Source organism: Dendropsophus ebraccatus, chromosome 4 (assembly GCF_027789765.1).
Source record: "Dendropsophus ebraccatus isolate aDenEbr1 chromosome 4, aDenEbr1.pat, whole genome shotgun sequence".
Taxonomy (NCBI): Eukaryota; Metazoa; Chordata; class Amphibia; order Anura; family Hylidae; genus Dendropsophus; species Dendropsophus ebraccatus.
In genome coordinates, this window is record NC_091457.1 from 131,254,140 (window position 1) to 131,266,534 (window position 12,395).

Here is a 12,395-nt window from a genome sequence, read left to right on the forward strand (position 1 = left end):
GTCAGGGGGGAGGCTGGGAGATTGCTTCTTGAGTACAGAAGGAGGCTTTTTTGGCTGATGAAACCTATTACAGAGTTTCTTAAAATCGCTTATACTACTGATTTCTGCAATAAAAAAAAAATGACAGTTACGCTTTAACTCAGTAGAATAAAGGCTGTATATGTGTAACATTCACAATGCCATGCTCTTCCAGAGGTTTCTGTAGGATTAGTGGGCAGTTTCTCTCCTATATTATCACAGACGCTCGCTTTACTTACGCAGTTCTCAAAACTGAATTTGACTCCGCAGAGGTCCCAGCCTCTTCTTCACAGCAAAAATGTTACAACATGAACAGAGTTGAGAAAAAGACCTTAATCCTATTGTTCTACAAACCTATGAATACAGAATCAACCCCTTCAGTGCCAAGTCCAAGAAGTTAGACAATATGTTTCTGATTGTTTGGAGTGGAATAGATCTGCACAACACATGTGAATCTGAGTGTAAGGAGGAGATGATGATGAAGATGACGACAAGTGAGCTACAGAGGACAGCAGGGACAGTAGTATTTAAGTTTTTCATGTGTTCTTAAAATATATATATATATATATATATATATATATATATATATATATATATATATATATATATATATTTTGTTTAGCCAAATAAGTTAATAAACATGGATGTTTGTTTAAGCAAATAACTTATGCTGTAATGTTATTATTGTTTCAGTTGAATAAATCTATTTAAATTGTTATTAAGGTCAGGATTATTTTTCTCCTTCCTAAGTACAACAGAACAGTGGTGTCCAAATATGAATGATTAACCCATTAAACTGGGGAGAAAAAAGTAATATAAAAAGTGATTCTAAAAATCTTCATCTACTTGCATGTTAAAATAGCAAGAACTAGTTTAGGTAGAAACTTTGATCAAGCCTTACTGACTAGTGATTTAAATCGTGTTTTAAATCAGTTAGATTTAAATCAAATCCACCCTGATGACGCAAGTCTTTAAGTTTAAGAGACAAGCTGGGGAGTAAAGTGCACAGCCATGCGCTTCTCCTGGTTTTATCTAATGATCAGTGGGGGTCTGAACATCCAGACCCTAACCAGTCAAAACTTTTGACATATCTGTGTGGCACGTGACAATAACGATTTGGGCTATGTTCACACTACATAAGACACCGGCCGCTCAATGAATAGCGGCCGCAGATAACTGACACGTCAGTTTTTGACGGCGCCGCAAGGGATCCCGGCCGGAGTGTATACTATGTGTATTCACTACGGCCGGGATTCCCTCAGAAGGCAGCACTATGTAAGTTCTGTGGGAATCACGGCCGTTGTAACAATGGCCGTGATTCCCACGGAACTTACGTTGTTTGAACATAGCCTTAAAGGGAATGTAATCAGAAAATGACGTAAGGGCCTATTACATAGAGTGAAAATCTGCCTAATCGGCTGATCGCTGTCTTTCAACATGCTGAAGAGTCATCGGCCGACAACTGCGCATCACTATATGTAACAGCAATGTGTGGCTGACGGCTGACGAGCACTAATTCTAAAACTAAGCTGAGACTTCCTGTTCTGTGTGATGATAAGAGGAGGCTGCAGTAAAGTGATCTGTACAGCATTACAGCAACATGTGACACCAGTAGATAGAGGAGACAATAGGCACCAGTAGATATATAGATCGCATTAGTATAAGACAACAGCAGCTCCCATTAGAATGACCTCTTCACAGGTCACAGAGTACACTGAGTAATGTTTCATATTCAACTCAAGGGGACAGTCTGTCTATTGTTGTCTATTCCCATAAGGCTTAACATAAAGCAAGTCACTAAATGCTATTAAAACAGCTCAGGCAAGATAGCAGCCCCGATAACAATGTGCAAAATATGAAAAAAAAATCTGAAAATGGAACAGATTAGAAAAAAACAACATGTTTTAGTATCTGGCTCAAATCAGTAAAAGAAAATCTAGGCGATATAGTCGCTTTAAAGGGGTTATCCAGCGCTACAAAACATGGCTACTTTTCCCCCTATCTTGTCTCCAGTTCAGGTGTGGTTTTCAATTAAGCTCCATTTACTTCAATGGAACTGAGTTCCAAAGCCCACCCAATCTGGAGACAAGAGAGGGGAAAAAGTGGCTATGTTTTTGTAGCGCTGGATAACCCCTCTAAGGGGTTGTCCGGGCTTAGAAAAAACATGGCCACTTTCTTCCAGAAATAGCACTTTTCCTGTCCTCAGTTTGGGTGTGGGCCTGGTATCTCAGTCCCATTGAAGTGTATGAAGCTGAGTGGTAATACCATCAACCCCCTGAGAACAGTGGTGAGCTTTCCCCTTTAAGTCCACTTGGGGATGGAAACATTGGGGGACATTTATTAAGCCCCCGGCATTTTTCGTTCCAGGCCCAAAAATGCCCCTGCAGTGCCAGGTTTCATAGACATTTTTCCAGTGGAAAAATGTTAAATTTGTCACAAATAGAGGCCAAGCCCCCTATGTGTGCAGCCACAACCTCTACAGCCCCCTCCCTGCCCCTCTGGCACAAGCGGTGCAGAGGGACCCGGCTGTGAATAAAATATTTGCCAAACCAGCGTTTGCAAATATATGTATGCTCATTGTGCCCATCTGAGCCATAAAAAGTCATTTTAGCCTCATAATAAATGTCCCCCATAGTGATTTTTTTAATTTCAGGTGGAAAATCTGCAGCATTTCTGCAGTTAAATTCGCATTGGCAAATTCTCACTGCATTGTGTAGAACTTAAAATTTTATAAAAATTTAAATAATAAAAAAAAAAGAATCTGGTGTAGAATTTCAAAGGATAAAAAACATGAGTGGACCAGATTTACTATTTCCTGCTTCAGGGTATTTTTGTCTGTCCATGCCGTAAAGAATGTCTCTAAATGCTGTGTAAAAAGGCTCAGGCAAGATGGCTTCCCCCACAATAATGTACTGAAATAAAATAAAAAAACGTACATCAGAAAATATAGACAGGTTAGAATAAAACAATGTCTCAATATTTGGCTGTAATGAGTAAAAAAACAAATCTAGGTGATGCATTCCCTTTAAGTCAATGGGAGACGGATGTGAAAAATCAGTATGGATTCCGTGTCCATATCACTAATTCCAGCAGTGTAAACAAGACTTCAGATGTTTGTTAACAATAAGAAGTTCTAATTTCTGGCTAATAGAAAACTTCATGTGATGGAGTTCCTTTGTATGCAAGACGCTGTACATGGAAGTCAAAACTACTTAGGCGCACCACGGGATGCGGTTTGCATTGCAGACGACAAGTGCTTTGTTTTACATAACAGGAGCGAGCGAGCAAACATTTTATTACAACGAGAAGATCAGAAAGGAAAATGCTGAGAACTCCCATTTATTATAGAGAGCCATAAAGTAGCTGCCTGACAGCTGAGGGATTTATAGGCATCAGAAGCTAAGACGTGATCTGTCTCTTGTATAGTAATCTGACCCCGCTACAAATAACACTGCATATCTATATTGATATAGCTGTGTCTTGTGCCAAGATCAATACGCTTTGTCACATTAGAAACATGTCAGATATACTGGCTCTATTCATGTTAAACATGATGCGGTACAATATTACTGTAAATGGTATTTGATGTACAGCGTTAAATGGGCATTCACATGAGCTTCCCTAAATGTGACTCCTAACGTATATCAAATATATAAGGAATATCAAAGGAGGAGATATACCCCATCGTAACCTAATAGTATGTATATTATCTCTGGAAAAATTGTGAATATTTGAGATGATCATGATATATCCTTACTGGGTCTAGGGGAAGGGAAGAATCTGTTATTCTATTTTTTATAAGATTAAATTGTTAATAAAGCTTCTTTATAAAATAAAAAAAAATAAAAAAGTATATCAAATATATATATATATATATATATATATATATATATACAGAGAGAGAGAGAGAGAGAAAGAGAGAGATAATCTTCATTTACAGCCCTAAAGTCTACACCACTAGATGTTCTCTGCGAGTATTAAAGGGGTAGTGCGGCGTTTAAAAATTATTCACTAAATAACACACATTACAAAGTTATACAACTTTGTAATGTGTGTTATGTAAGTGAATGGCCCCCTTCCCTGTGTCCCCCCACCTCAGGAAGTGTGGTGCAGTATAGTCACCAGATTACTGTCGACCCCGTCTGCCATCTTCGGTCAAACGACGACATCTTCGGGAGGCCAGCCGGACCGCTCCAGCCGTCCCTCCTCTGCCGCGTCATCAGCTGCTCAGCCGCAAATGGCTGAGCATAACTGAGCACCACACTTCTGGGGGTGGGGGGACACGAGGAAGGGGGCCATTCACTTACATAACACACATTACAAAGTTATACAACTTTGTAATGTGTGTTATGTAAGTGAATGGCCCCCTTCCCTGTGTCCCCCCACCTCAGGAAGTGTGGTGCAGTATAGTCACCAGATTACTGTCGACCCCGTCTGCCATCTTCGGTCAAACGACGACATCTTCGGGAGGCCAGCCGGACCGCTCCAGCTGTCCCTCCTCTGCCGCGTCATCAGCTGCTCAGCCGCAAATGGCTGAGCATAACTGAGCACCACACTTCTAGGGGTGGGGGGACACGAGGAAGGGGGCCATTCACTTACATAACACACATTACAAAGTTGTATAACTTTGTAATGTGTGTTATTTAGTGGATAATTTTTAAACGCCACACTACCCCTTTAATATACCTGTATATGGCTTGACACTACCTCCTTAATGTGCTGAAGAATGCATGCAGCCTCATTATTCTTCAATCTGCTGTTTGCTGCCTATTGTTAAGGATAATGTGTCTCTAGTGTCTACACAGCAAGACAAATTGCAGGATCCGGGGGCAGGGCTTAGCATGTTCTTTGTAAGAGAGGGAGAAAGAAACTGAAAAGGCATGGGCTGTTGACCTGCAAGCTGAGCCTGTCTGCTTGCCGAAGATAATCCATCCTGTTCATCAGAGGTAAATCAAGGCTTCAATCTCAATTCTTAACACCCATCAAACTCAGGGCAGCAGTTTCTCGTGTAAATACCAGGGTACCTACTGCTTTAGGTCCACAGTGTTGCAGTTTAATGCCCTCCCAACGTCTCTCAGTAGCTTACTGCTTAGTGTTACCCTTTCCACGCTGCAGTACTGCTGCTGCTGTTTCTGCTCACATATCCTACGAAACCAGTGCATCTGTAACCCCTTCTACTCCACATATAGTGTACTGTGTAAGCAATCCTTTAGCACAGTGTCAGCCTGTGCAGTTTCTCCAGAACTCCATATCATGGCAGAGGAAAGTATGTGCACTATAATCATTTTGTCACCACTCTAAAGAGTTAATCTAACAAAAAATTTTGCAAATACACACTTTGCTGACATTCACCATTAATGAAGTATTATGTATTCAATGCTAGCCTTACCAATATGTTTGTATTTAGACTGTACTGTTCATGACACGTCTGGGGGGCACAAACATATAGGCCGGGGAGGGGTCATTGTCCTTCTATCATGACTCTTCCATAACAGAAACAGCAGCCACTATGCATTTGCAACTACTACAACATTTAAGAAGATCAGACATAAATCTCATTTTTTTTTAAAAAAATCATAATGTAAACAAGAATTTTGGTTAATACAAGGTATATTTAACAATCCCACACACCATAGGAAGAACTGAATATCAGATACTATCAATAATATATTCTATGAACTGGAAACCACATGACAGATAGAATCAAATTATTTTCCACACAACGGTCTCCATATAGGCTATTTACATGCCGCCCCGCGTCATACGGACGTTCACTTGAGACATCACAGAGCTTTGCTGTTTATCAGCCCTCTGAACATCCTCCACAAATCTAATTCACAAGTGCCCATCCGCCTGGCTCTGTCATGAAACAAGCTGCACATGGACAGGAGGCGATTCGGACCATTTTGCCAGGAAATCTGCAACATTTTCCACTACAACATAATAATCCATCTTCCCTCATTATGTAATCCTCCATTGACATTCAGTCATATACAGGATCGTCGCCATCATCCAACTCAGTAATGTATAACAAAAAAGAAAGCTCTTACCAGGTTGTGGTTGGTGGAGTTGGAATCGTCTTCAGGGAATGGGACGTAAACAGCTAAGGCCACACAATTGGCAAAAATCGCCACTAATATAAAGATGTCAAATGGTCTGAAGACAAGGTTAAGGTTACAACATTACTAACTGTAGTGACACTAAAGGGGTATTCACATTGATAGGATATCTTCACATTGTGATTGGTGGGGTATGAACTCTCCTTCTTTTTAGGATCAAGGTCCCAGAGGTTAGACCCACACTACTGATAAATTGATGGTATATATATATATATATATATATATATATATATATATATATAGGTAGTAGATAGTTCAGCAGCACTCCATAAAGCCAATAGCCAATAGTCTTTGGTGCCAGCGGATCAGTCCCGACCAAGGAAGAGGTAAATATCCAGAAGATAGTCCACAGCACTCGTTCTCAATGAAAAACTAGTGAATTTATTCCATAATATCAAACACAAAAAAGTGCAGCACACAGTATACCAAGTACGACGTTTCAGCGAACAGACTTCGCCATCTTCAAGCACCTGAAGATGGCGAAGTCTGTTCGCTGAAACGTCGTACTTGGTATACTGTGTGCTGCACTTTTTTGTGTTTGATATTATGGAATAAATTCACTAGTTTTTCATTGAGAACGAGTGCTGTGGACTATCTTCTGGATATATATATATATATATATATATATATATATACACTCACCGGCCACTTTATTAGGTACACCATGCTAGTAACGTGTGGTCTTCTGCTGCTGTAGCCCATCTGCTTCAAAGTTCGACGTACTGTACGTTCAGAGATGCTCTTCTGCCTACCTTGGTTGTAACGGTTGGCTATTTGAGTCACTGTTGCCTTTCTATCAGCTCGAACCAGTCTGCCCATTCTCCTCTGACCTCTGGCATCAACAAGGCATTTCCGCCCACAGAACTGCCGCTCACTGGATGTTTTTTCTTTTTCGGACCATTCTCTGTAAACCCTAGAGATGGTTGTGCGTGAAAATCCCAGTTGATCAGCAGTTTCTGAAATACTCAGACCAGCCCTTCTGGCACCAACAACCATGCCACGTTCAAAGGCCCTCAAATCACCTTTCTTCCCCATACTGATGCTCGGTTTGAACTGCAGGAGATTGTCTTGACCATGTCTACATGCCTAAATGCACCATGTTGCCGCCATGTGATTGGCTGATTAGAAATTAAGTGGTAACATGCAGTTGGACAGGTGTACCTAATAAAGTGGCCGGTGAGTGTATATCAATCATCATTACCATTAATATACCATATATATATATATATATATATATATATATATATATATATATATAGTATATTGATGGTATATAGATTCTAGTAATATGCCATCACTCAATGAGATGGGAATACCCTTTAAGAAATAGTCAAGACATATGGTTTGTAGCATGACTACAAAGAAAGTGCAAGTAAATGAATTCTTCACAGGCACTTGGAGATATACTGTATCCGAGCTGGGTTTTCATCTGTTTCAGAAATCAAGAATTTTAGCTTTTGGAATAGGCCTGGACTTTTTAGAGACTGCTTTGATATTTCAATTGCTCTGATTCTCTGTTCAGTTTTCTGAACTTCTCTTATTGATGATCAATAGCTGATCGATTATTGCAGCTCAGCCCTCCTTCACTTCAATAGGAGCTGTGCTACAGTAACCCAGCATGGCCACTGCACAATGCACAGAAATGTCTGTCTCCAGCTCTATTCACTCTGTATCAGGGCACCATGGTTCTGGTCATCAGAAAATAATGGTCAATAAGGTAAATTCCTTTAAAGAAGACCTAATACAATGAATGGTTCTTAGGAATAAACACTGTATCTGGGATTATTATACCAAGGAATAACCAAATAGCTACAAATTAAGGTAGTTTGTTGAAGTGTGGGATCATGGATGACCACTGATTCTCAGAACAGGCTTTTTAGAGAGCTCAAAACCCAACTCAATGGCTTTTGTAGCTGAGAGTCTCATACGACACTGAAGCACTAGTGCCAAAGGGGTTTAATAGTTCTATATCACAACTATCAGCAATGTGACATTCTCCCTTATCTATGACATGTCAGAACATTGGGGGAGATTTATTAAACATGGTGTAAAGTAGAGCTGGCTCAGTTGCCCCTAGCAACCAATCAGATTCCATCTTTAATTCCTCACAGACTCTTTGGAAAATGAAAGGTGGAATCTGATTGGTTGCTAGGGGCAACTGAGCCAGTTTCACTTTACACCATGTTTGATAAATCTCCCCCATTGTTCTTACTTACAGGACTATATGCTGACGACCTGCCCGTGAGAAGGGGGCTGAGCCACAATACTGCAGCCTGGTGCTGCCCCTTTATTCTGCTGGTTTATGGGGTATGAAACTTTACAATCAATTCATAGTGCTTTTCTTTTCACATGTCAAATGTTTTGATTTGGCGAGATCTCAGTGATAAGACCCCCAATGATCGCTTGAAAGAGTGCAGAGAAGCACAGAGCTAAGCTCTTCTCTCCCCCTCTCTCATCGCCACAGGGGTCCAATTCTGTAGAAAGTCCATGGAGTCTCCATCAGAGAAAAGAGAGTAGGGGAGAAAAGCACTTGGCTAAGCGCTTCTCTCCGTGTGTCCTAGCAGATGGTGGGGGTCCCAGCACCCAGACCCATCAAAACCTTAGACATTTCTCTTTTTTTAAATGACAGTGACACTTCAATAATTTACATTATCTATTCAGTCTCCTTCTCCCAGTTCTGAGCCACTGCTTTCTGCTAAAGAAACATAAACTGTGTGTGAGCTTTTCTCTCAATCACCTGACTGAATAGATTATAACAAGCATGGAATGAATTGTTAGTCTCACCATGGGCAGCAACATATAAAAAGCTATGATTGAGCAGAATGCCACTTTAAACAAACTTCAAAAATGCAGTGTGAACCCAGCCTAACAGATACATTGTGTTCTTTTTCATGACATTTCCAATAAACGGATTGTGTTACAGCCTATGGACAATGGGCACTGTTAGGCGCTGTTTAATAAAGAAACAATCACAGATCACCACTCCAGCCAGGAATCGCTTGTGCTCGGATCCACTGTGTGGCAAATAAACCCAAATGAACACTAAGGGGGATATTTATTAAGTCCGGCGGTTTTTACGCCGGAGTTATAAATGTCCCCGCACACACCCCCTCCCCGCCCCCCGGCGTACTTGGCGTAAAGTGCCGATATGCGAATATTTTATTCGCAAATCGGCCATTTGCAAATAAAAAAATACGCAAATCGGCACTTTCCGCCGAAAATCATCCGTATGCCGGATGATACATGTCGCCCTAAGGCTCTATTCACACGGAGCCAAAACTGGCGGAATTCTATGACATGTCTATTCTTCAGCGCGGAGAGAGGAGGCTGGCGTGATTCTGCAGCGGAGAATTGTGCTGCAAAATTCCGCCAGTTTTGCTCCGTCTGAACAGAGCCTAAGAGTGCCTTTACACATAGAGATTTATCTAACAGTTTTTTGAAGCCAAAGCCAAAGGAGTGGATTTGAGAAAAGGATAAGTCTCAGTCTTTCTTTTATGACCTGTGCTCTGTTTATAGTCCTGGCTTTGGCTTCAAAGATCTGTCAGATAAATCACTCTGTGTAAACGCACCATAAGTGATAGAAGAAATTCAGCAGCTAGGCGATATTCCAATCAAAGCAACAGACGCAACAGGCCCTGAATAAGGAATTGTGCGTCCAAAACATGTAGGCATAACTTATGGACTGTGAAATGTGTCCTTTCTTACGCATTACAGATGTTGCTTTGATTGGAATATCGCCTAGCTGCTAGATTTCTTCTATCGCTAGGCATATGTTTAACCCATCCATCACCCTTAGGCTATAATGGCATCCATTCAACTGAGAAGTCATGAAGAGTTATTCAAAAGCTCCTAACGTATCCATTTACTGATGCCTGTGGCACACATCTCCCCTATGTGATATCCATCTAACTTCATAGGGTTATGGACATTTGACACGTATGTCAGGAACTTTTCGAGTGTAAACACTGAACTAGTATGTAGTGTGAATCCGGCTTCATATGTATATACTGTATAAAGCAGTATTACTGTATTACAACCAGTACTCCACCATAAAGGATACTTCCATTCTACTATACTGATACAGGCTCTCCGGATTGGGTTATTGAGAGACAAGCAGAAAAGGGCACGGGCCGGTCTGTTGTTTGTTGAGCCTCCCCCTTGCTTTTTGCTCTTCGCATACTGCGCCCGTTTTTTCTGTGACAGGGATCCAACCGGCAGGGGCTCGGCGGTGCTCATATTCTGGGCAGCCTTGGCCTGTCTGGCAGCATCGATTGCAGCTTGCCAAGATAGGACGGTCTGCTTGGATGGTGCTGGACTCCTGGACTGAAGACTTGACCCGTCAACAGCAAGTGGAGGTCGCCTGCTACTTGCATAGTTCGCCCCTGTGAACAAGAGGTTGGTTTTTTATTAGACAGACAATTGTGCAGAAAATCAATGCTACACGTGTTCATTATTCTAGTCACACCATGTTTACTACAGTCTGGCTTTATTAAAGGGCAGCTTTATCCTGTACATAATGGAGAACGCCATAAAATACAATCCACTCCCTAAGGACCACTAGCAGCACATAATAATAAAGTACAGGCTTTCCAACTACCTTTATATCACCAAGAAGTGAAGAATAGATTTCATCGGCCAAGCATGGATCTCAGCAGAGGTAAGCAGCAGCTGATGTCAGTATAGGTCTACAGAGCTCTAAATAGATCATATAAAATTATAACTTCAGACTATAACACTAATAAGCAGGAATTAAAGGAGTTATCCAGGATAAGGAAAAACAGCCACTTTCTTCCAGAAAGCACCATTCTTGTCTTCAGTTTGTGTGTGGTACTGCAGCTCAATTCCACTGAAGTGAATCGAGTTGAGTTGTAATACCACATACAACCTGAACATAGGTGTGGTGTTGTCTTAAGAAGAAAGCAGCTACACTCTTTCTAATCCTGGATAGCTCCTTATGGATAAGTACCTTCTATAACCTGATCAATGTCTTTAAAGTAGGTTGTGATTTGCCATTTACATGGGAACTGTAAATGTTAGAAAAAAAGGACAGTTCGAAAAGTCATGTCAAAGGTTTTCATCGGGGGTCAGGGTCTGTGTCACATGACCAAGATGGACTCACAAGTCTATGGAACCATCTTATTTGCACATACACTCAGCCGGACACTTCACCCCCTGCTTGTGCTATCAATCAGTGGAGGTCTAAATATTTAGACCCCACCAATCAACTGCCAAATCAGCAGCGAATTCAAATCTGCACCTGAAAGTTCAGATATCCATTGCAAACACGATGTGACAGGATTGCGATCAGAATTTGAAGTCGAATTGACCACTCATCAGGCAGTGGCCCTAGAGAATGGTACTCTTTAAACACTGCTACAAAATTAAAGCCAGTTCACTGAAGTACCAAGTTGCATGCTGCCCATAGAAATTAACTAAGGCGGAAGGGGAAGGAGGAGTAGGAACAGAGAGAGATGCTGAAAGGTCTACTGTTGCATGTTACCCCAGAGCTGGTTTTACACTTTACACTGTTCAGTACTGCTCTCTATTATACTCCATGCTGCTGCTCAGAGGGTATGCTGTGTGTACAGTGTATGGGAGACATCATAGCAGTAGGATGATGATGATGATGATACAAACTTTGTAGATTGCTTAAAGTTCAGTGTGACTGTAAAATATTACAGGGAGTCCTTGATAAGTTTATGGCATAGACAAGAGCATGGCTAATGAAAATCATAATGTACAAAGGCCACAGAAGTCAAATGACTGTACATACATAATAGAGCAGACTGACTAATAACAGAATAATAACATAATAAACATGTCCTTATCCATCACAGTGGTGTTATGGTCATATTTCACAGTTATGCAATGACAAATGCAACCACAATGAAAACTACAGGGAAGGCTGGGTTCACAGCACGTTTTTGCAATGCGTTTTTTTCATAAAAACCAATGAAAAAAAACAGATTGCTTGGTGTGCATCCGTTTTTCCATGGACTTCCATTACAAAAAAAAGGATCAAAACGGATCTTTTTTTTTTTTTTTTTTTTAATGTACACAAAAACGTAGTCGACCTTATTTTTCTGTCCTTTAAGAAAAATTGATCCATTTTGATCCTTTTTTTTTTATAATAAAAGTCAATGGAAAAACGGATCAAAACGGATGCACACAATGCGATCCTTTTTTTTAAGAAACGGATGGAAAAAAACGGATTGCAAAAACGTAGTGTGAACCCAGCCTAAGGATTTGCTTGTGACC

At 40.8% G+C, this 12,395-nt stretch overlaps 1 protein-coding gene across 15 annotated transcripts in view; it reads right to left on the reverse strand.

Annotated features, from left to right (window-relative positions):
* The window catches only part of CACNA1D (calcium voltage-gated channel subunit alpha1 D), a 256,373-nt gene that overhangs the window by 207,041 nt on the left and 36,937 nt on the right, over positions 1 to 12,395 (reverse strand). For 13 of the 15 annotated variants that reach the window (XM_069967036.1, XM_069967038.1, XM_069967021.1 and 10 more), the window contains exons 2-3: positions 10,198 to 10,519; positions 6,069 to 6,174 (exon numbers count right to left, since the gene is read on the reverse strand). In XM_069967036.1, the coding sequence (XP_069823137.1) occupies positions 6,069 to 6,174; positions 10,198 to 10,519 (428 nt within the window). Of the gene's footprint in view, positions 1 to 6,068; positions 6,175 to 10,197; positions 10,520 to 10,734; positions 10,833 to 12,395 lie in introns of those variants that run through there. The other 2 variants (XM_069967031.1, XM_069967032.1) reach the window with 2 other exon arrangements.